Source organism: Wasmannia auropunctata, unplaced genomic scaffold (genome assembly GCF_000956235.1).
Source record: "Wasmannia auropunctata unplaced genomic scaffold, wasmannia.A_1.0 LD335405.1, whole genome shotgun sequence".
Taxonomy (NCBI): Eukaryota; Metazoa; Arthropoda; class Insecta; order Hymenoptera; family Formicidae; genus Wasmannia; species Wasmannia auropunctata.
The window spans coordinates 23,082-48,766 of NW_012027485.1; the positions used below are offsets into that span (position 1 = coordinate 23,082).

A 25,685-nucleotide genomic window follows, 5' to 3' on the forward strand; every position below is an offset into this window, starting at 1 on the left:
TAATTTATAAAAGAAACTATTAAAAACTAATTAATAACATTTATTGCTCTGAACAGAGCAAATTTGGAGCAAAATTTTGAGACCTTGTTTGTTTAAAAATACTAATTAGATCAAAAGTTCTGGACGTTTTTCGTAAAGAATCGTTTTTTGGATTTTTTAAAAAAAGTAAAAGGGAGCAATTTTTGATATTTATCAATATGAACGGAGAATATCGATACATATGTATGTATGCCCGTAGGCTTAAGCCTGATGTACATGAAATACATACTCCTGCACACTGGACGCGGAAATGCTTGCCGCGCGACAAAATGTGACGCGGTAACCAATAAACTTATGGTTGCGTTCCGATATTCACTGCCAGTGCTGAAAATCTATAGTGCACGTAACGTATATTATAGATTTTCAGTACTTGCAGTGAATATCGGAACACAGCCTATAGCTTCTAAAGAAAAATGACATATCTATTGGCTATCAATTTGCCGCGCGGCAAGCATTTCCGCGTCCAGTGTGCAGGAGCCCTATGTATTTCATGTACATCAGGCTTAAGCCTACGGGCATACATACATATGTATCGATATACCATTTAGTGCTCTTTCATTGGTTGGGTTTACGGGCCAATAAATGCAGAGCGCAAGCAACAGCGCGCAACATCGTCGCACCGCCACAGGCACGCTCAATAAACGGCGCTAGTGTCTGTCAAGTGTCACAGCCGTTCTCGTCGGCCGACAGTGTTGCGAGACTCGAATCGGTGATTTAATTAGGAATAACGTACTTCTTTTTTTTAGTAAAATTGTGAAACTTTAAGCAATAATGACCGACAAAAAAGGTAACTATATGCCGTAATCATCGCGCGTTACCACTTAGTTGCGTGTAATGTACATTGACAAGAAGGGAATATACACGCACCCACACAGACATACGTATAGACGCGCGTTCACACACGTACACGACCCATACGCGACACTCGCCGCGTACATACATAACATGTACACACATACAAATTTGTTCGTGAGATAAGCCGTACCTTACCACTTGTCACTTGGCGCGACGACCGGTCGTTGCCTGAGGCGACATCGTCGACGCGACTCCTGGTGCGGACGGCCTACGACGCGACTTGGCGTCACTTGCCCTTTGCGTGTTGGGCTCCGGGCGCCGGCACGGATCGCTCGAATACCCTCGCCCGGGTTGACAGGACAAATCAATACCGCGCATCGCGCTGGGAATACAAAATGGCCTCCGGAGAGCTGTTCATTCTCTTTCTTACGAAAGAGGGAGAGACAGAGGAAAAAAAAGAATGAAACTTCTCATATTTACGCCCCGAATTATTTTCACGAATTCTCATCTCAGATCTTTTTCGTAAATCTTCAGATTTTTATTGTATTCCTTAGGCAATACTTAAAATTTTTTAATTCTAATTTTCGTGTTTTCAAATTTCTCAAATTCTTTATATGCGTATTCTTGACTCATCTTACGGAAATTTTCGATTCTTGTACACCTGCATTTTCTCGATATTCTCAAGCTACTTGGATTCTCAAATTTGTGAATCTGTATGTCTGAATTCACAGTTTTTCATAAATGACTTGTTTTTTTGCACTCTCAAATTCTTGGAATCCTAGTTATTCATTCTTGTATTTTTAATGAGACATTTGTTTCAAATATATTTCTTTATCTACTTTTATCTGTTACAATTTATTCTGAAAATTTCTTAAACTCTGCTGCTTGAATTATAATTATATTTTTTGTAAAACATTTTAATTTCTGATGATAGAACATTGCATATTAAAATAAAGTACACCATGAATTTTTAGAAACAAATTGTCAAATTGATAGGTTTTTTACTTTTTTTGTTTAATATATATTCAATATGATCTGATTTTATATAACATATTATATACACCAATAGCCAAATCTGCCAAGAGCATGTATTGCAAATTATGTGCTGCATATCCTGTTAATAGAACTCGGCAGCAGTCGAGCACAGTCTGCTATTTTTCTAATATCGTCAGAAATGAATCGGAAAACGAGCAAACCGTGCATTATGACATCACGATGACAAAGTATGCTCCATTTCTGCTGCATTTCTGTTATATTACACTGACAAGATGGTAATGGCAGAAACCAAGCTTAAAGAAGACAGTGGATAGGAATCTGTATTGTACGTAAAATTATGATTCAATTTCCTGACATACTGTTGGCATACTGCTAGAATTTTGCTATCTGGGACATGCATATATTTGCCATGTATACAATACAAACTATATTAGTATATTTTAGATTATTTTAACAATGAGACCATTGTCAAACTGCAGTCAAGCTATTGCATACTTTTTTGTAAATATGCATATGTATAACGTATATACACATATACGTATACATCAAGAATCAAAACACAAGTTTTAAATTAAGTTATTCAACAAAGATTCCAAGGATACAAATCTTATCTTTTTTGTTTCATGGTTTACATCTGATAAAATGGAGCTCCGGAAGTCATTCCTTTGTATTACTCAGTCATTTTCTTACAGATGTAGCGGCTGGTTACAAAAAAGTGAGAATGCGCAAACGCCGTGTATGAAGTGTATGATTTAAAGGACCCGTAGAGCTTAAGAGTGTCAGAATTTGCCAAATAGTCCCGTTGTCAATAACTGATCGAATAGACACTGGGATCGAGGTGACCGTGTTCACGTGTGAGCGTCTGTTCGTTTGCTCAAGCCGTTCCAGACGTTCCGGATACTGTGTTTTTTATTCCTCTCGCACAACGAAACGCGATCTGTGACACTCCTGGAATAGCTTCGGCAAAGATTACTTTCTCATGTAAGCGCCGTAAGAACGGTATACCTCGACGGTGTGACATTTCATTACCGAGTCTGGTCACTGTCCCCGAAAGCAGGTGCTGTGCTCCTATATAGAGCGCAGTATCGTAAGGATATGGATACGTATAAAAAACTTTAGCCTGTAAGTGGAGAGAGAATTAACACGTGTTTTCCTTACCATAATGATAATTATTGGTAATGTGAAGATAACATTATATACTGCTGCGAGTCTGCTACCGTTTATATCTATGGCGGTGTAGCAGCTGAGCGGAGGGATAGTGCCTACAGTTTGGCTGTCAATATGTTTGCAGCGGACCATTACAAAGACGATTTGATCCCAGTCAGTAGGTGGAGCTCCGGAGACCGGCGCAGCCTAAGCCACGTATCTAACCTCACCTTACTCTATATATTACCTTAACTCACTACGTGTTTATATACCAACATATATTACGTATACACACACATAAATATATATATTATATATAAATATGTATACCACCTGTTATGTTGAGGTTAACGTTAAGATATTGATTGCTTTTAACTGTCGTTTATGGTGCGACTTTTGCCTCATAACAAGAATAACGACATCTTCGTAAGGACCAAATGATGCGGCGACATATTGCTTCATACATTTCTGTGGAGAAGCTATCCTATTTATCTTTGCATCGAAATAGTTTTTTTTTTTTTTTTTAACGAGCGGTATCTTGTACCGCAAAGCATTGCATTGCTTCGAAAAGCGAAAAGATCTGACCTTTACGTTTTCAGATCTTTGAAAATTCTTGTCGCTAAATCTGATAGTTCTATTTTTCTTCCAGAATATTTAGAAGCAATCGCTTATCTTCCGTCAGCCTCAACGTACATAAAGATATAGAATGCACCAGGCGTCTTCCGATTTAGAACAGAAAATGCCCTGCGTTTAAATCGCGGATTACGTGACTTCCGATGCGTCCACGTTTATACTCTCTGAAGTTCGTCGCTTCGAAAGTCCCGAGGATAGATTCGCGAATTTTTTGAATCATTCGGGGATTCCCCAGCGATCGATACAATCATGATCTGGCGACTGTCTTTGCAGTTTTCCATTCCAAGAAACGCAACGAGATGAAAAGCGGACAAAGTGCACTTTTGTGCGAGAGATACTTGCTCTAAGAATTTGACGAGAAAGAGCACGCGCACGGAATTCAAATCCAATTTCCACTCGTGGCCGTGGACGTCACGTGACGCATTCGCGCTATTCGGCCGGGCGCTTTTGGAAATCGGAGGCGCGGGTCGCTATAGGTATATCCAAATCAATATGGCCGTAAGATATTGATATGGGTGTATCAATATTTCGTACTGGAATTTCGTGATACTGGCTGACTGCTTTATTCTTTTACTCTTTTACTTTTCCTTTTTTTCTTCATTATTCTATGCCCGACGTGTCCGCGTGCATTCGCGTGCATTTGTTATTCTTTCGTGTAATCGCAAGATTTTTTATAATCATCCACAACGTGATTCTATTGTGTGTAACGGAACGTTTATCGGTTTAATATTATTGCGTTACATCTTATTATTGAATCTTATTACAATTTTTTTATTGGATCGAGTCAATTGAAATGAAAGTTCTGAAAATTTTATATCTTAAATTATTGATCTGTAAATTTTTTATTTTGCATCAAATTTAATTATTAATGACATTAATTCTAATCTCTTTTTGATTTATTTGATTATATTTGAAGTTAACGCAGAGCATTAAGCAATTAGACGTCTGTTTAAATTATTAATTTATCCAAGTTGAGTTCTTACAGAATAATAAAATAACTTGCAAATTGAGCGCGCGCGCGTGCACGGCGGGCTTTGCGAGTGTACACGAATGCTGTATCTAAGCTCGGCGTATACTTTTATCCTCTTAGGAATTTGCTAGCTCACTTTTAACAAATAGTGCATGCGTTGCTTTGAAACCGCGCCACAAGTTTTCTCTGAATATAAACGGTATAACGTTATAAAGAACCGTAAAGTGCCAAAATTCGAGGGAGACTCGAGGCGGAAAGAGCGCGAGACTAATCGACTATTTGAAAATTATTTGGAAACTTGTGGTAGCGGCTGCATGTCATAGACACGTATATAGATATCAGATATAGATATATTTTGACTTTCTTCCTCGATGATAGCGTAAAACTTTAGATTGGTTTCTTCGGTAGCTTGAAAGTAGTCTTTGACTTTGAAAATTATAGCGAGAGAAGCGGTGAATCACGAAACGTAATCTCACGCCTACCGTCGCGCTGCAAGCTCGCGTAGCTGGCTACAGGACAAAGAGAAAAAGAGAAAGAGAGAGAGGGAGATAAGCAGCCGTGCGGCGGGAAAATTCAAAGTGATATTGCGTTCCACTTTTAGCATCCCTCAGTAGACCTCCGTGCAAGTATAAGCTTCGATCTTTCTACGAGTTGTTTACCTCGTATCGCTAGCATGCTCAAAAGAACGTTTTTTCTTCGACGGTGGGGAAAGCGCGATCGCCCGCATCCTCGAGAGAAGAGGATTGGGGAGCAAGGAAGGGAAGGGAGGAGGAAGGAGAATTGAAGGGAGAGGCGATCGTGTACCTCGCTGTCGTTATTTCTATAATCGTGCATGTTTTTTTTCCTTTCGATATGCTGTTTTTTATCGGTTCTCACAATTTCGCTTTGGACATTGTTACCTCATCCACGTTCGATCCTCCCGCTCGAGGCGCATTCGTCGCTTTGTCGGCGAGGGCGGATCGAGCGGGCTGGTGTCATTATTTTTGAATTGTCGTATTGTTGTGTGATCACCGTAGTTCCGTAGATATCTCGGTGTCGCCTCGGAAGACTCGCTCGCGTTCCAGTCGGTGCGGTTCGATTCCTTTTGTTTTTTTTTCACATACCGTCGCGAAAACTCATTGTATTTTATGTTACAACGTTCGCGCGTGTACGTTTGTTTTTTTTATTCGTTTATCGTTTTTCGTTTCTAGATTGAGCCACCAGTTGATCGCGGCGAGGTCTCCCAGCGTCGTGATCACTGCATGCGCATGATTTGATAGGAATTTGTAATTGTGTACACTGTTAATAGTGAGCTTAAGCGAAATAGCATTCGTTGATACGCTGATCGATACCGGACGAGAGCGTTCTCGTAGACGAGAATCCAGGGATTATCGGAAGCGAAAGGACACATCTTGAGGAAACACGAAGATTTACCTCTTCCTTGTATCTGTTTCTCGCATAACTCCAAAGAGAGAGTTCTTAATCTTGAAGTATCTTTTGTTAATTTTTATACGTTTTTCTATACGTTTAAATGGAGATTTTTAAGAAACAGATATATCCTTTCTTCTTTCTTTTTATTATATTATATTGGAGCTACGAAGATGCTTTGTAGCTCCAATCATAGATCTTTTAATTTTTTATTTCACGGATCGATTTATACAGAATTTCCAACATCCACATTTCCCATTTCAGCACATCTCTGTCACGCTTCCGATGACTCTGCTCGTCTCGAGAACACGTCTTGTCGTCCACGGAAGCATTTCGATAAATCGCCGTCCGGCAAAAATAAAAAAAACGAAGTCTTGAATGTTCTTTGCTAGTCGTTTAATGTGGGTCGGCGAAAACAGAGATAATTTAAAAAAAAAAGAAAGTGAAATGAGAGAGTAGAATATCTGGCTCTGAATAGTGTCGAACTGCTCATTGGGACCAATCAAAGAAATGAAAGAGAAAGAGAGTGTGCGTGTGTGTGGGAGAGAGAAAGAAAAGAGCGATAGACACTTTTATCATTAAGCCGTACTAGCATTAATATTACAATCGGTTGTGACTGATTCGATGATTGTTTGCACCGTGACACATAGACACTTAAATTGTTATTTCTCGGAGGTTGCACGAATGTGTGCGGATGGACCAGCGTCCAGTACGTGAAAAGATTCTTAAACAAATTGTTCTTATGCAAGATGGTTTGTTTTGAAATTTTCATCTAAGTCGTCGACAGAGTAAAACAATAGAAAGTTAACGTGATTATTATCGCATTCTTTAACTTCGATGATTTATAATTTTAATGCGAGCATCAGGAATCACCGAAAATTGTGATCTACGAAATTCTTGCGACTGTTCTTCATTGTCTGTGGATTTATTTTTCTGCCTATTTGAAGTCTTGGATTTCCAAGTCTTTGAGTTTTTGGATTTTCCATCTTCGAATTTCCGGGTGTCTTCCTGAAATCTTTTATATTTAAATTTTACTCGGTTCTTTTTTTTATTTCATTTTTTATTTATTTATGAATTATAATTCATTTTCTCATATTTCCAAATTTCTCGAAATTTTGCTGAAGTTAAGCTAACACTAGTATTTGTAAATATATATCGAAAGTAAAATGCTTGCACCACCTGTCTCTCGTGAGATCGCGCGTCAGAGATAGTCGTGCGAAAAGCTGCGTTGGATCGCTCGTCTCCGCCAGTTCGATCAGCCTTTGATCATATCATGAACAATTTGGTATGGGCTGACATTTATGTTAGAGTACAACATGTCTATGCAGCACCAGCGCAATCGCGCGCACGACGTCCGGAGGACAGAAAATCCTCAGTTTTTTTTTTATATTCGCTTCTTTAAAAGAGCTTTCAGCTTAATTTGTACTTTTAAAATATTTTTCCGACCTCTATTTGAAACGATTTGATTTCGATGAATATCTTACGAGAATAATTCTTTGATAAAATTCAAGAAAACAAAATTACAAAGAATAATAGAAAAATCAGAGGAAATAAAAATTTCTTCATAATTTAGTCCAAATTTATATATGTACGTCCTTTGCACATTTTTTTTAAATATATGTATATATTTTTTTTCTCTCCCCAAGACGTCGCATCTCATCATATTGACGCGAAAGCATTCAGAAGGATAATTGGCCTCCCGACGGCGGCAGTGCGTGGCGCATGGCGCGGTTTAGATAATTAAAAGGATTAGAGAAAGAATAGGCGGCCGAACGTCTCGCGGCGTCGCGACGCGGCCGGTCGCCAACGTTACTTACTTATATTACACACGATTCCGAGGAACTTTTAATCATGTTTAACCTTTATCTCTGGATATTTGCAGAAATTTGTGGTTTGCTGAGTCTTGTCACGACTTTTTGAATGTGTGGAGCCCGATATGCATACATAGTCCACCGCTATATATGCATATATAAATATATATATATATATATATATACATAATCATCGTACCACTATACTCATTGTATAAATTACACATTCACCGCCCAAAAAAAAAGAAAAGAGAAAGAGAGAGCTATATAGAGACTCTTCTTCTCGGCTCTATTTGTGAAATCGCATCTCGTCATCGCTGGCGATGACGAGAACGGCGATGACGACGAGAACGATGACACGATGATAATGATGATAATGATGATGTTAAGACGGACTGCCATTTTTCATATTTCGCGAGTCCTTCGATTACTTGGGCTTGTTTTAACATCACTTTTTGGAGCAACCGTTATCCTTCTTACCTCCTGGCTTTATTTTAGCTCTGTTTTTGTCGTTTTTCTGTTTTTTGAACGCGGCCGAGCCTCAGGATTAATCGATTTGCATTTAGATTGATCTTTAACCCGTTACGTCCAAAGACTACATTCTTCAGAAAAATTGCTGCAAATTGATAAATCTAATGTGAACGTAAAGATATAGTTAAAAAAGTAGACTGGAGTATAACGGGTTAATCATTGATGAAATGGAACGAACTGATGGATTATTAATGTCTTGGATAATTGCAGAATGCGATCGAACACTTTCAAGAATGCTAAAGAGTGGTATCTAAAAGAATCATAATTTTGATATAAATTCCAAGTTTTGCGAGTTCTTCTCGTGTATCTAAAAGATGAGCTTTTAAGTTAAGATAATTAGGATTAAAGCTCGCCGAGCGTTTCAAGTAATAGAACTTTCAGCAATGAAATTTAAATTGTGAAACTTGCGAATACATGCAATCATTTCAAACTTTATGCGATTGAGTTTCAAGCACTCTAAATAAGATATATTAATCGAAATAGCACTGCTTTACCTTTGTATGGATTTAAAGAACGTCTCCTTGTTGCAAAAATCCAAAATGTTAATAATTTATTTTGAAGATTGCACATACTTAAACGGATGTTTGTTGACGCCTTACTTACGTGGATCCTTCAGGCTCGACCTCTTAGACGAATGTATTTGGCTTCTACCTTGATTGCGTAACGCTATTTGCTTTGAGATCGGTTTCGTATTAAATCTTAGTTCTAGAAGTAAAGGTTGCTCAATGACGAATCATTGTTCGAGAATAACCGAACTGAATTTTTTTCTGCAAGAATACAGGAACTTAAACTTTGACTGACAAAAATTCAGAAATTTAAATTTATTAAAAGGAACATTCAAATTTATTAAAGTTTCGATACATGTACGAATTCTTCCTATTCGGGAAGATTTATTTATATATCGAATTATTCTCGAGTGCGATTCGTTTTAACTCCTTGATCGTGGATCCATTTGTGTGGATGATCTATTAGCGTCTCGATGGATCCTCGAATGGGTATGGTCCAAGGTGGTCAACCTCTCGGTAAGGAAAAGGACACTCCGAAAATCTAAAGCAATTAAAATTGAAATTGTCCTAACAGATATTAATTGATAAAGACTCTGGGTTTTTCCACTTTCTTTAATTTTATCTATATCAATAAATACTTGTAAATTCACGTTCTATATGTCAGTTTCACTAAAAATGTAAATGTTTTATCTCTTGTTTATTTAAAAAACCGTTCGGGTTATACTACGGAAATTTTCTTTTGTTTAACATTCTTTTATTTTTATTTGTATTTATGAAAAAGGATTTACATTTTCAAAAATTTTATATTTGAAAACAAATTATCTAAATACATGCCAAAATAGTAGGCCAAAATAATTGGGAAGCAATGTCAGTCGCATGTGTGGATAAGTAACACCAAAAGAAATAAATGCGACGACCGAGTAGATGTCCTTCGGGGTTGAGAGGAGTGGTTGGTCACCTTGTAAATGTTTTTTATAAAGAAGCCCGTCTGCGCCCCGGCAGTTTACGCCGGGCGAAATAAAGCTCAAAGAAAGGCCCCGGGAGCGACAGGCGGGCGTGATATCTTCGGTTATTTCTTTTCACCATTATTTAGTGACTAACATTGTTTGAGCTTTGAATAGTATCTTGATCAAAACGGTGTATGTCATGTGTAAGATATACTTGGGTGTGGGAGTACCACTCTGGAGATCGGCGGCGCATTGGACTATCTCGATGTGGCGGGAACACGCCTTTCGTATTATTCTTGGGCGCACTCCTCAGAAGCGAAAATTATATCTCGTTGCTATTAATTCTGGAAGAAATACTTTGAATTAACGACATCGAAGCGGTTATACCAATGCTATTTGTAATAACAGTTTGAACTGAAAGTGATTTTCAAATCACATTCGTTTGTAAACGAAATGTGAATTGAAAATCAATCCTCAAAACCACTGTCTTGAAATAGTTTTCTTGTATATTTTTTCTTGTAAATTATTTATTTTATCCTACAAATGATCGCTTGAACACATATGTATATCTTAATTAATATCTAAATTTTAAATTGCTAAATTGATTTTGGCCTTTAGTGATTTGTGCTATCGTAAACTGTTCATATGAATTATCGAGAAATAAAAAATGCCAAAAGAATGTGAATAATTGAAAATTGAATATTTACTGAGATCGCTTCAAGCAGTTACAGATAGGTGAAGAAACGAGGAATAGATGAAGATCAAAGTAATATAATATATCAAAACTTCGAATTCGTTTTCGGACCGCTTCGAGTCGTTGATCTTGAGACACTGAAAATCGGATACCAGCCCGGAACCACAACGGGGAAGAGGATCCAGTCACGCCCCCGATCTCGACGACGCGCTCTACGCGTGCTCGACGCGGACAGCGTTTACGATCTGCCATAGATTATGCGCGGATTCTTTTCTTCCGTGCCGCGTCGTGAACGCGGATGGGGTGCGCCGGCACTCGTCCTTTCTGGCAGTGTGGTACCACGTACCATGTTGGCTTAGATCAAACACACACACACACGCCATTCGCGACCTGCGAATTCAGGTGGAGCTGCATTACGCATTGCCTTATGTTACAGCGTATCCGGTGGCGCCGCATCCACCGACTGGCTTTGTCCCCGCGCCGACGCAACCCCCAACCTACGGTGGTAAGCTGCGACCTTTGATACGAATCACTTCTCTTAGCATAATCTTCTCGTTATAAGTGGAGAACGCGTGAACGTGCGCGTTCGCGGACCGTTCGGATTTTATCTCGTTCTTTGCCGATTGTTTGAACATCCCGTTTATTTATGTTATCTGTAAGAAAAATGCAGTATGAGATACATCCAGAAAGTAAGCACCGGTACTCAAAGTATCGAAATGGTTGCGAATGAGAGAAGTGTTTTGAAACAAGCTTTTACATGTTTCTTGTTTGCTTACTTTTTAAAATAATTGCCTTTTAAATTGAAGGATCTTTCGCATCATGAATTTCGTCTCTCAAATAAAATGACTCAAATTGCTAAAACAAAAGACTCTTGAACAAGCTGAAAGAGTGAATTTGTGGGAAGTGAATAGATGCAATCAGAAACTTGTGCAAAATAAGTAGACGAGTAGTCAGAATTGATCGTATTTATTTGTAATTTTTATGACTTCTTTTCTTTTTGCTCTTGATTTCTTTTGATCATCCATTGTTGACTTACAATTAGCCTAAATATATTTACTGAGTTCTTATATTTTCTATGTTTATTTATTTATCAATTTCTACATATATTAAATTTTTTACATTTCTTAATGTATTCATCTTTTTCATTATACTAATTGTTTTAATTTTATCGTCTGAAGAAGAATGTGAGTTGAGAAACTGTTCTAACTCTAAATGTTATTATTTTATTATTATTCTTTGAAATAAATGTCCTAATTGTTTATCTTTCACTTATACTCTTTTTTTATTCGTTAGCTTTTTTATTCTTGAATTATTGTTTTGTAAAAACGAGTCTTATAATAATAATAACTTTATTGAGTACATATACTTACAAAATAATGCAATTTATTGACGGAAAATAAGAATGCACCGCAATTGGTGAGACGACAACAATATACTATTCCAAAGCTAAAGATTAAAGAAATAAAAAATAAACTACATAAAAGATATAATAACGAACATTATATTTAGAATTAATAATATATTAATTACATTATATTTAAATTAATAATTTTCTTAATTTTTCTCTTTATTTATCTTGAGCATATAAAAAATAATGGACTTTATTTTTTCTTTAATCCACCCCACCGATTATTTATTTCTTCCAAAATTTAATATCAGATATGATTTCACCAAATTCAATTTTCAACATTGAAAGTATGTGAAAAAGAACTGTATTATAAGGCAAACATCGCGTTTTATTTAATTCGAAAATAATTGCCTTTTTTACGTAAATAATTATCTAAAAAGAGAAAGGAAATTCAAGTGTTTTTGATTTTGATAATTTTTAATTATAATAAAAACTTTAATTATAAAAAATTTTTTAAAATTATTTTTTATATATTCCCCTACTTAACATTTTTTCAAAATGTCAATTTTTAAAAATTAGTATAATTACAAAGCCTCTTTAAGCCATTAAACTTTCGTTGTAATAAGTTTTTTTTCTATTTGCTATGGTTCCAATGATATTCGTTTCGAAAGAAAAATTTTTAAATTTTTAATTAGTAAAAAATATCTACTATTGTGACTGAGCTTTAAATTTCTTGCTGTTTGGGTATAAAACCATCTCAAACTCCGGGTTATAAACATAAGAATCATAATCTCATCTACATCTAATATCTAAATATGAATTCGGCGAAGTTTTAGCAGTTATTAATTATTGTTAGTAATTAATTATTGATTTCCTTATTCATTACATTTTTCACTATAAATTTCTGATACTTGAAAATTGATGGTCATATGTTACGTCATATGTTACGATTAGGATTTTTAATTATTTTATCCGTTTTAACTTTACGGCAATCTTAGAACGAAAACAACGTCAATTTAGTATCCTGTATTTTCTCTGCAATGAAACGTCTTACTACAAATATCTTCGTTTATAAATTTTTCGTAAGAACTTTATAAGAAAAAAAAAAGAAGTTTGTAGCAATGATACGATTTAATCAATGAGTTATTACTGTATCTGAACTGAACGATTCCACATGAATCCTTAACTTCCCGTGGGTTGCATGGAAGTTCGAACTAACTTGATATCTTCAGCGCGAAATGAGATCTATAATTGTATGGTTGCATATAGTTGTATTCCGTACGGTTGCCAATTTTACCAACTTTTTGTAATTAGGCATTTCATAAAAAAAAAAGAATTCACTAAATTTTTGCGATAGACTATTGAACTGTATATATATATATACATATATATATATACTGAAAGTTTTTTTTATATGTGATCGAACTATCAAGATAGTTATATTTGGAAATTTCTCAATACGTCTTTTTTGCGATTTGTGAAAGGGAGATGATGTTTTCCCCTTTTAATAATTGTTAAATTCCCCTTTTTTAAAATAATGACTGCATGACATCATTGGAATTATTATAAGAAAGTAGTGTTATAGAAAAGTCTCATTCCAATGTGTATATAATTTAATAACATAGGCATAATGATAAAGTTTTGAGAACTCATGTTTATCACTTTCGTAATTAATATGCACAATCAATACTTGTTTTCTGAATGTATCTCGTATATTATATAAAAAGAACACAATACGTAACACATATGTGTTATTATAGTATTTGAAGTATTATAGTATTATAATATTTGAGATAGTGGAAGTTTACTTTGAATTCTAATATCATTGTTTGCTCTTAAAAAATCGCAAATCGCTTTTCTATTTTAACCCTTTGTGTCATGAATTTTTGTATTAAATCGATTTTTTGAAACTTTGAACCCGGCGATATTTCGGGCCGCTGATTACGAATCAGAAGTTAAAATTTTAAAATTCAAAATTTTTTGGTTTTGATCCATCTTATCGATTTCGCTATTTTGGATTTAATTTGGTAATTTTGATCTTAGATTAGAATTCAGAAAATCCCTAGAACATCATTATAAGAGATATTCAAACTATTTATTTGAACTTACAGTAAAAAATACCGATTTTTTAAAGATAATTATTAATTTATAAATTATAATAAAAAAAAACGAGCAAAAAACTGAAAAAATTCTGAAAAATACTTTAAGATATTTTAAATAAATAAGTGCTTAAATTGTCGTTTTAATATTGATAATAGTTTAGAAAATGCGTTTTTTTTCAAATTTTGATTATTTGTTTACTTATAGAAATTACGAAAATAAAAATTTATGGTTGTCTACTTTTTTCAACACTAGCACTACAAACGCGCGCTTCGCGCGCGCTATTTAACAGTTCTTATTATAATTTACAATTACATCAACCTTAATACACACAACTGTCAAAATGCAATCGAATCTTCGAAGTTAACTCCGAACTTCAAAATTTAAGGTATCTTCGAAGCTTTCAAAAATATATTTATATGTACTATTATTATTATTATTATTATTATTATTATTATTATTATTAGCTATGTAAAATTAATTAATAATTATATAATTCTGATTCTTTGAAGTATTGAAATTTCGAAGCTTTAAAGATTCAAAGCTTTAAAATTTCGATTTTCGGAGATTTTAATTGTAAAACGTCAAAGCTTCAAAGTTTAAATATCGAAGCCTTCGAAGTAAATTATCAACCCTACTATTTAGAGCCGAAATTTCCTATATTATTGTTTTTCTATTTCCTATTCTTAATATTCTAAATTTCTGTATCTTTGATATTTGCTCTTACACTACTTCATATTTGTTATGTGATCACGTAATTATGTAATGATAGATAAAATAAGAAAAAATAGTGATAGGTATAGTGATATGCGAGGGATCAACCACAATGGGAATCGGTGTATATTTTTTTTAGGAATATATTGCTAGTATTGCGGCAATACAATATTAGCAATACGCTAATAGCAATAAAGTGTATTGTATTGCCATAATTGGCAATCACTGTACATTTTTTTTAGTAGTGGTTGACCTCTCGGTGATATAAATTGTAATCAATGATATGATGAAGATATGTGCATTTTTATTTTAATTTGAATTTGTCATTATTCTTTGCTCTGAAAAGTCACAAATCTCTTTTATTTTGGAACAATAATGTATATTACTCTACCTACAGTCGAACTTCCCTATTTGTCTTTTTTATGCTTAATGTGATAAACCATCGTATTCTTGATATTTTCTTTTCTCTTACTAATTCATATAGATCACGTAATCATTATGATTAAAATAGCAAAAAATAAAAGATATAGTGATATCATGAACCCTAACTATAGCTCTATATACAGGATGATCCAGGTCACTTTCAGGAGTCGGCATCTACGTATTCCTCTGAGTCGAAAATGTTAATAGCAAAATGTTGAGGTGTCAATGATTTTTGAATAGTGAGCTGTTGAAACTGTCCAACCATAGGGCATTAAGAGCGCGCCATCAGGTACGGCGCATTAGATTGACGATCGACTGGCGCGCGACGGGTATCGCTAAACGGCACGGTGCCAAACGAGTACTGCAAAGGTTCGATAAAATCTCTATTAAAATTTATTGCTCTTATTCTTAATTTGAGTTTAATTTAATTGTAGAGAAGTTAATCGCAAATTCAACATCATTTATATCAGTAGAATAAGTATGAGCTTTTAAAATACATTTTATGTATTTTAAAACGATTAAATGAATTAATTAATTAAATTTAGAAACGAATAAATTAATAAACTAAGTAATAATTATCGCGCCGGCCGATCGTAGATTTAATGCGCCGCACCCGACGGCGCGCTCTTAATGCCCTATGGTTGGACAGTTTCAACAGCTCACTATTCAAAAACCATTGACACCTCAACATTTTGCTATTAACATTTTCGATTCAATTTTTCATGAGGAATGCGGTATGAGGAATGAGGAATGAGGTAGATGCCGGCTCCTGCGGGTGACCTGGATCACTCTGTATATGAAAACATGTGAATCCTACTTTATCTTACAATTAGTAAAGTAACATATTCTACGCGCGTGTATGTGCTGCCATTAAGTGGGGTTAAACAAAATGCTAAAAAGAGAAATTTTATTTGATCTTAATAAATTAATAAAAGAGAGGTTTGGATTAACATCTATTCCAAATGTATTATACTTTATATCAGCTATCGCAGGATTCTGATAATATTCATCGACAGTTGCAGGCGCTGCCCCTTATGGAGTATTTCCCAATCAACCTCAATTGTACACGCAAGGCCCACCGCCGCCGACGTACGATCAGACTCTTACGCATCCCATGGTGAGTTATCCGTACATATTACGTTTTTCTTAAAAGAGGCCACCAAATTTCATCGATAAATATCGATTTTCGTTTAGATGTATCAACCAATGTACGCTGGGCAATACCCTTTGCAATATTACCCACCGGGATATCCCTTGCAATATTATCCGCCATTAGCTGCGACAACGGCGTATTATCCCGCCGCTATGCAACCCGCCCCTGTAAGACCTACCATTATGGTACCTGTAAGTATTATGTATTTTTTTTTAATTATTTGTGTGCGAATTTTGAAGAATGTGTCATTCAAAATTCAGGCGCAAGCCTGAATTCTTTTTAAATACATATATACATATATATTACATGTATACATATACACATATACGGGTGGGCAGGTAGAGTGGGCTAAACTGAGTCGAAAAATCCTCTACCATTTTGTGATCTTTGCAATAGTTATCGATTATACTAATCACTAAAAAAAAAATTTATGTCAAGTAATAAAAAAGTATAAATAAACCGCACGTTACATCTTTCCTAAACCAAAAATATTATTTTAACAAATAAAAGTTGTTCAAAAACAAATATGAAATCATAAAAATTGCCAAGTATTATATTAGACATAGAGACAAAAATATTTTAATTCCAAACTAAAAATATTTTTTTCATAAACCGTTTAAACCATCCAAAAATACATGCAGCAAAAGTTTAGTGCCATTGTCTTTCCAAATAATTTTAAGTTTTATAAAACAGGCAGCTTAAAGTGATTAAAATGACTAATGGTACAGGAAAGATGTGATGTACTACGATACTTTTTTTATGTACTTGGCATAAATTTCTTTTTTTAATGATTAGTCTCGATAACTATTGCAAAGATCGCAAAATGGTAGAGGACTTTTCGATTCAGTTTATCTCACTCTACCTGCCCACAAGCGCTTTATCATTGAGTACCGGATACCCTATATATACACATATACACACATATCATTGAATACGACTTGTAGAAATCAATAAGTCAGTTATATTAAAATACATAGTTGTTTATATCTCTCTTTTAATATCTCAGAAACGATTGAGATTTCGACTATTTTTAAGGCGGTGCTGGCAGGTCGGCCGAACTTACACGAAGTCGATAAACATACTTTTCAATATTTAAATGGTATTTTTAAATGAACTTCTTACATTGTTCTGTCTCACTCAAACATGTACATTGTTCTTTCTAACATATTGAAGCGCCATCTTTTGCAAAATCTGGCACTGCTAAATGCAATTTTTGTTCTGTGTCCTAGCTAAGCGAATTACGAATTACTACAAATTGCAGTCGTAACGATATCTTTTCTTTTATGCTTTCAATCATAGCTCAAAAGGCTTTGTATTATTCGTTTATGTAATCCGATGCGTGCAAGCTACTCATTTTGTACATATGAGCTATAAAACTTTTATATTAACGAAATGTTTACGTCAGGTAGTAGCTGTACGATCCGAAAAAAAGTAATTTTTTAATTTTTTTCGGTTTTACTACAAATTTGTAGCTGGCGCGCTTATATTTTGTATCTATTTCAACCCTGTAAAAACGTTTTCAATTCCGTTCAATCATTTTGGAGTTATCGTTACGACTGTAATGTGCCAGTAATTCCGACCTTCCAGCATCGCCTTAAGATTCAGTACAGTGTATATTATCTACCATAAATATAAATATATTTTTTTGAACCCTGTGTATATGTATGTAACTAGATATAATGTATCTAGTTTAAGTATGGACATTTATTTTTCAAAATTAAACAGTTATAAAGAATAAGTATCTAGAAACCGTGGAATGTTAACTAACAATTGAGAACTAATTTAAAACTCCACATACGGTAAAGCGGATCTAGGTGCTTCCATATAATTTTTAATGTGAATTTTACAATTTTCGGTTCATATAACACCACGTGGCCGCAAATTTCCTCCGCAGCTCCGAATCGAATAGTATGTAATATGAAATATCACACTTAAATTGCCGAAGGCAATCTAATAAATTGATGCTCAAAGCATCCAGTACTTAAAAACCCCCCTCTTTCACGACGTTTAATAAATGCTAAATTACATCTATACGAACCATTCTTACCGAATCTGTAAAGAAATTTATTGCGAAAAAATATCATCCTATATTCTCAGCCAGGAATCAAATCCGGATTTCCACGTTTGCCGGACAGGCGTCTTGCCTTTAAACCACCGAGGCATGTGATAACATTCATCGCAATAAACAATCCAGCTATAAAGAATTTTTTGAAAGTTATTTTGTTTAAGATCTATATAATGACTTAAATAAAAGTTTTAAATTTTTAAAAATGTTTTTAATGAGTTTTATATTTTTTAAATCAAAATAATATATCTATTTTATTTTATTTTATGAAATATTTTATGAAAAAGAGAAAAAGAAAAAGAAATTAATGCGCAATGAAGTGATAGTATCTCATGAACAACTATCAAAGTTACATTGTATTATATATTATTGAATTTGTTATAAAATACTTTACAAAACTGTAATAAAATATATATTATTTTATTAAAATTAATAATTAACTCATCTATATCACTCAGTATATTATATAGATTATATAAATTTTTTTAAACAAAACATAGATTATATAAATTTTCTTAAACAAAATATTTTATTGGAAAAATGTTTTTAAAACTTTATTAAAAAATTTAAAAAATAATTGAATGTATATATAAACCAGCATATATTATCAATATCGGCAGTTCCGAAGAATCATTTTATTATCAATGCACCTCAGCCTCAAACTAGCCCTAAACATCTAAACAAAGGCTATATCATTATAATTATAACTATTATAAGTAACAATTCTGATCGAATTTGCTGCCAATCTGGCATACTGCGGACAATTTGCTTACTTGGTTGTATTGCCAGTAAAAACAGAACATATACAAGCATTCCAATATTTACCCAGATAGCTAAATTTGTCGAAAACAGATCTTGTTACAAACTTTGTTGAGCTAACAAACTTAATACAGAATTTGATTCATTAGATAATGACAATACGCTACTAGCATATAATAAAATCTGCTGACATAATGCTGATAATTTGACATTAAATTGTTACAAAAAATCGAATAAAATTTGTGTAGCACTCTGACAACAAATCTGACAACAAATTGTCACCAGAAGCCGAGCAAGCTTTGCGTAGCGTTGTCTGATTTATCTGACGACAACTTGTCTCCAGAAATTGCAAGCAAGCAGGATCTCCGTCACTGAGTATTTGCAAGACTATCGCTGGATAGCGTTTGTTGGTATCCGTTTCTCGTATTTAAAATTTCTCGAACTCTTTATATAATCAATATGTAGTCGAAGCTCAGCATGTCATAATTATTTGTGCATTATTCATGTGTGTACTTACAATTAATACGAGATATGAATAATATTTATGCATCAAAGAAGAATAATATGCACAGTACTTAGAAAATGGTCACTGATGTACAGAGAACAAGGGCGAAGATTTTTGTAATATCTTTAGATTAGGATATTCTCGGAATCAAATGCTTCAATATAAACTATATTTTTATTAATAAAACAGTTTAAAACTATTCTTTTAAAATAAAATTAAAAAAGAATAACCTCATTTTTCAAGACTTTAATACCAATGCCATCACAATGTATCGTCAGACAATGCTAAACAAAGCTTGCTCGATTTTTGGCATCAATTTGTAATTAGACAACGCTACGCAAAAGCTTACTATTTTTATTATCGATTTGCTATCTAGTTATGTACGCGGGCTTTGCTAGCAAGACATAAGTTTATAGCTGACACAGATTTATCACCAACCTTTTAACGAGTTTTATGCCAACTTGGCGACAATTTGCTATCAATTTGATTACTGAGTAAATTCTTTGATCTGTGAAAATAATATAAAAATTGTGTGGCTGAATCTGTAAACTGTTCTTATGACTAAAAATCAATATCATAAGCTTATCTTTAAAACCTCTCTCTAAATTATTCTCTCAATATTCTGAATACTAACATTCATGTTCGTTTCACAGAACGGTTTCGACGGTGCTCGGTTTGACGGCATCCCGCAGTCGGTGTTGCCACCGCCGCCGCCCGGAGTGGCCGCGAACGCTGCGCAACTGGCCGCGATGGCCGGCCACAGTGTAGCCCTCTCGCAAAAGAAGGGCTCGTTCCTGGGAGGAGGAACGGAGGGCGGTTATACCTTTTGGTAAACCACCTAAACCACCTTTCGTAACATACATACACGCAGAAAACATATACATTCACGTACACGCCACATTAACTGTCGGAAGCGCCGTATTGTTGAGATGACGAGATTATGTAGGTAAATTTCCGTTAGAGCTCTGCTTTCTTCACCTCTGCCGGTGGCAGCTTCATCGATACCTATTAGTATATCGTGCGCGGACTGATCACACACACACACACACACACACACACGCACACACACACACACACGCACACACACACACACACACACACACATCCCAACATTTTAACATGAGGCAGCAATCGTGAGAATTCCCACGCGATTCACATACGGCGATATTTGCGATCGATAGAAGCGATCCAATGATCTCAAGGACACCGCCGCAGTCTTGGTGATCGATCTGCGCATCTCATGTACTGTTGAACTGCAGAAAATCGTCCCGGCCGAGGAAGACTCTGACATAACAATGCTTGTCGAATATCCTCGAAAGCTAATTCCTTGTTCTTCGAAAGTTCATCGTTCTGTGGAGAAGTCGGGAAGCAGTGAGAGAGCGCTACGCGAGTTTTGAAAGATCCACAAAGATCCGAAAGCTCCGTGAAAGCCTGAGATCCGAGGTACCGAGAATCCATGATGATTATAGGACTTGAGGAAACGCCCGTTATTTTGTATCGTGGATCCAGAAATTCTAAATTTTTGCAATCAAATTTTTTCAAAATTCAAAAAATCGCAGAATTATCGGACCGAAGAAAATGTACATCCCGAGTTACATAAATTTGAAATTCGAAAAATCGAAGGACTCGAGGTTTCAAATTGAGAATCTCAAAATTAATGCTTTGCAATATTCATGAAACTCTGGCGTTTCCAAAAATCCATAGATCTGCGAACTCAGAGACTCAAATTGCCATGATATAAGGCTTTAGATTTAATACTAAAGATACAAGCTCTAGTTGAAGGAAATGATGTAGTGACTTATCTATGATCTCGACTTTACCAGGATTCAAGGTATCCAGGATCTAGCTTTAGTGGCTTCTATTAGTTAAGATTACAGAGATTCGAAAATTTTAGTTAAATTTTCTTAAATTTAATCACCGCATCAAGCATTTTCGATGAGGTAAAATATTAAGGATCATACATATGTAAGTTTCCGAGGATCTGTCTTCGGCAAACCGCGAATTTGGGAAAAGAGGGGAGGGGTCCACGGTGTCGAAAGACCCGAAGGCTCGAAGACAGTCAATGTGCGTTTCTCACGAAGAATAGTTACTGCGAGAATGTTATTTTAAGACGGACAAACTTTAGTTAGATCAACGAAAGGCGGACTGACAAGAAACGACACTGTCGTTGCGCTCATTGAAGCAGAAAGAAGAAAAGGATCACATGGATAGAAAGAGAAAGAGAGAGAGAGAGAGAGAGAGTGGAAGCCTTATGTCGACGATTATAGAAATTCACGAGACATATTGCGTTGATATTTATATTTAAATTATTGTTATTTAAACAATTTATTTGCAGATCCTCCTTAGAGACAGAATCATCGGTGCGACGTGTTTCAACGATTTATTTTATATCTCGAAAGAGTGCGAACAAGAAAAGGGAGTGAAAGAGAGAGAGAAAGTGGAATGAGTTTTATATCACGGAAAAGCGTGCAATAAGCGTATAAATCTATTATAACAATAAAAAAAAAAAACAATATTAATTGAAACTGTGAACTTGTTATCACGTTGAATGAGTGAGAAAATAAGAATGCGAGAGAATATATGTGCGCGTGTGTGAGAATGAATGTCAAAAAAAAAGAATGAATAAGTGAAAGAAAAAGTGAACGAGGGTAAACAATGAGTTGAGACAAAAATGTACCACTACGCGATGATCAATTGTACCAGTTAATAAATACTATGATCATGCAATTCGTTAATCGGAATTTGTTTTCTTTTGGTAAGCGACGATTTCTTTACTTTACACGTAAAAACACGTGAAAAAAACTAATTTTTAATACAGAATAGGACATAGTGATAATGACGCCGCTTATTCGTTTTGTGCCGATCATTTTATTTATTACAAATGGCATTTATTACAAATTGTACAAAAATATATTCTCTAAAAATATAATTTAATCCCTGAAACATACGATATAATTTCCTGCGATTACTACCTATAGTTTTGATTGCAGCATTATTATTTATACAAAATATGAAATTTTTGAATTCTGAGAAACCTTCTAATTTATAAATTTTACAATTTTACGCAGGCCTCTTCGTAAGGGCTTCCTTTTGATGCGCATTCAACTGTGTGATACCAATGACTTTGGGTATTTGATCTTGAGTCAATTCTAATTTCAACAATGCATCCAGATTCTGAATCTCATGTTGCGCCTTTCGTAGACTCTGAAGAATTTGAATTTGAAAGAGATATCTTTTTTTAACATCTACTATACAGGGTGTCCCGAAATTCGCGAATCAAAGTATCATAGCAAGAAAGTCTTCGAAAAATTAAATAAAGTTATTTGTAAATTTTTATTTTAAGCAATAGTTTTTGAGATATAAGGGTTTAAATTTAGCCAATTACAGATTAGTATTCGCATGAAATGCGCGACCACTAACACTATCGACGCGCTCATGGACATGTTTCCGTTTAAATCACAATATATAATTGGCTAAATTTAAACTCTTATATCTCAAAAACTACTGCTTAAATTAAAAATTTACAAATAACTTATTAATTTTTCGAAAACTTTCTTGCTATGATATTTTGATTTTCGAATTTCGGGACACTGTATATCGATATTATCCACCTTACCAGTCGTAGTTCTTTGTCTGCTTGAGGATCCATTTTGGCAAGTTTCTTTTTCTGCAAAAATTCTTGTACAGTGAATCCAAGAAAATCCTCCAGAATCTAAAAGCATTTCAATAATTCGCATTTATTAAAGACATGGACGAGGCCTTTGCTATTTTTAGACACAAGTGAGAAAAAAGATTCTCATGATTTTTCTCTTTCAACGTCATAAATTGATGCAATGAGATACTAGAAAATCGTCCTTCTCATGTACCTCAGAATCGAAGCAGACTTCTACACTGGAAGTGTGATCCGTGATCAGTGCCGTTACCGACCAGCATTTACCCTGTTTCGTTAACGCCGAATGGCTCTTCACTTGACCTCTCACTGTTTTATATATTTTTCCCGTGATAGGTTCGCATAACACATCGCTCAGATTATCGCAGATTTTGGAAGCTGATGGAGGTTCGAAAAAGTTAGGAATAGTTTTAGTCTTCGGCACTTGTATTGCCCTCAAAGTGTTGACCTTTGATAAAAAAATATAAAGTTAAATAAAAGAAGAAAACATGAAGTTTTAATTAAAAATATAAAAACCGTTTATAGTGAGAAACACTATATAAATAATATATACCATTGATTTCTCGTTTTGTGCCGTTTTTATGAATGTACATTTCTTAACTTCCACTGAAGCATTGCATTTCATCAATTTTGTAGGCATTACTGACGAAGGACACATTTCGGTTTTATTCTTTAAAGGATTTTCATTTTGTTGGCTGAAAAATGTTGAATAAAAAAATAAATAATGGATATGAGACATAAATATATATTGAAAATGAAATGAAGATGCATAGAGATGGACAGAGAACCTCTGCGATTCCTTCGTTTTAATTATAATGTCGCAATCATCGAAATCAAAATCGTCATCCGGAAATTCTGAAAAATTTTGATTCTGAATAGAATTCGTAAGATGTGGTGATTTGTTACAAAAATCTCGTGTGGATGTTGACGCTTGTTCAATTATCATTACATCATCCTTTTCGTCAATTTTCTTAGTCTCCATTCGCGATACTCGTGAGGGCCTTGGGGGATCACTGGGCCTATAATAATTGATTGCTATAGTAAAATTAGATAGCAATACACAATTACAGCTAAATAAAATTTATTTTTATCATCAGGAAAATTATGAATTCTAAAGCAAATAAAAATTTATATATATATATATGCATGGTCTGTCCCAAAAGTAATAAGACTAATTTTGGAAAAACCGTTTTATTGAAAATACACTTATTTTTCAAAGTACAATCCTTGAGCGTCAATACAGCGTTACACTCTTCGTAGCAGCGCAGGAAGTCTTGAGTAGTCTTGACCGGATACCGTTTTGGGACAATTAAAAAGCCGACGAGTGTTCTGGAAGACATGTCCGGACTTCTTGCGCTGATATGAAGAGTGGTAGGAATGTTGGAACCACTGTATTAACACTCAAGGATCCTACTTTGAAAAATATTAAGTATATTTTCAATAAAGCGGTTTTTTCAGAATTAGTTTCATTACTTTTGGGACAGACCATCAGGGTTGCCACAAATTCTTCATTCTAAAATTCCATGACTTTTCCCTGACTGCCAGACAAAATTTCATAATTTTTCCTGACTTTCGATAATATTAAAAATTTTTTTGTATCGTTTTTTTTTATATGTTCGTTTGAAAACTATTTGGAAACCGTTAAATATTTTGTTGAGAGATTTAACATAGCAATATAAATTACTATTACTGTTGTTGACATTGCTTGCATTTAATTGTTAAGTTGTTAATATTCTTTTATTATCTTTTTCTTTTATATATGCGTACATGTCTTTTCCTCTGCTTACAATACAAGAAACATGTAAATATAGATTCTTTTTGATAAAAACTAAATCCTGTTTATTGGAATCTCCGACTTGCTATTATACAAAGATTTACAAACTTGAAAGAATTATAAAAATACGAAGTCAATTTTAATTTTATTAATTTGTTTCCAAATGACACAAGAAACTTACAAGTTAAAAAAAAAAGTTTTAAATAAATTTAAAACTCCAACAAAAAGTAGACAAATTGAAAATTTTAATGCTCTTAGTGAAGCATTTTAAATCTATTAAAAAGAGTTTACATGACCTAACAAAACTGTATAAGTTTGTGATATATACGCATATTAAATTTCTTTAAAGCTAAGAATTTTTATTGTCCAAAAAATTTTGTACAATTTCCTGACTTTTCCTTGATTTTGCCGATTTCCAGTTTTGTAACAACTCTGATATAATCCATTTTAATCCATCCAGTCGAATATCTCGAAAATCAAGCCCGGGAGAGAAAAATTTTTCAGACAAAAGTTGTTTGGTTTCGAAGAGACCATAAGATGGTACCATTGGTTTGACCTTGAAGAATTATTTAAATGTCGCATAAAAGTCACTTCAATTTTTTTAAACGGTTTTCCCTATTTTTTATTACATATTCTTGTAGCTGACCTCGAGAGCTTTCCAAAACACTATAATCAAATGTTTCTTTATTGAATACTTTT

At 34.3% G+C, this 25,685-nt stretch overlaps 2 protein-coding genes and 2 long non-coding RNA genes across 11 annotated transcripts in view; 1 reads left to right on the plus strand and 3 right to left on the minus strand.

The window, feature by feature from the left end:
• Positions 1–679: 679 nt before the first annotated feature.
• Positions 680–22,269, plus strand: LOC105457018 (DAZ-associated protein 2-like). Its single transcript, XM_011701420.1, has 5 exons — positions 680–826; positions 10,912–10,980; positions 16,077–16,177; positions 16,255–16,404; positions 20,196–22,269. Exons 1-5 carry the CDS (start codon positions 811–813, stop codon positions 20,373–20,375), a joined length of 516 nt encoding a protein of 171 aa, XP_011699722.1. The 5' UTR covers positions 680–810; the 3' UTR covers positions 20,376–22,269.
• Positions 1,389–5,012, minus strand: LOC105457017. Of its 4 annotated transcripts, none has more exons than XR_975321.1 (4): positions 3,562–5,012; positions 3,310–3,444; positions 2,463–3,212; positions 1,389–1,553 (listed from the first exon to the last, which is right to left on the minus strand). It is a non-coding gene; the product is annotated as an uncharacterized LOC105457017 (long non-coding RNA). The 4 variants fall into 4 exon arrangements; XR_975323.1 differs by lacking the exon at positions 1,389–1,553 and having other exon boundaries at positions 2,421–2,898; positions 2,989–3,212; positions 3,562–4,994; XR_975322.1 differs by lacking the exon at positions 1,389–1,553 and having other exon boundaries at positions 2,421–3,183; positions 3,307–3,444; positions 3,562–4,992.
• On the minus strand, positions 6,368–7,557 carry LOC105457016. The gene is made up of 2 exons (XR_975319.1): positions 7,166–7,557; positions 6,368–7,001 (listed from the first exon to the last, which is right to left on the minus strand). It is a non-coding gene; the product is annotated as an uncharacterized LOC105457016 (long non-coding RNA).
• Positions 22,232–25,685, minus strand: part of LOC105457015 (recQ-mediated genome instability protein 1-like) — a 5,542-nt gene continuing 2,088 nt past the window's right edge. For all 5 annotated transcript variants that reach the window (XM_011701417.1, XM_011701419.1, XM_011701415.1 and 2 more), the window contains 5 exons: positions 24,001–24,231; positions 23,766–23,907; positions 23,409–23,660; positions 23,159–23,254; positions 22,232–22,746 (listed from right to left, as the gene is read on the minus strand). In XM_011701417.1, coding sequence (XP_011699719.1) covers positions 22,603–22,746; positions 23,159–23,254; positions 23,409–23,660; positions 23,766–23,907; positions 24,001–24,231 — 865 coding nt within the window. In that variant the 3' untranslated portion in view covers positions 22,232–22,602. The remainder of the gene's footprint in view (positions 22,747–23,158; positions 23,255–23,408; positions 23,661–23,765; positions 23,908–24,000; positions 24,232–25,685) is intronic.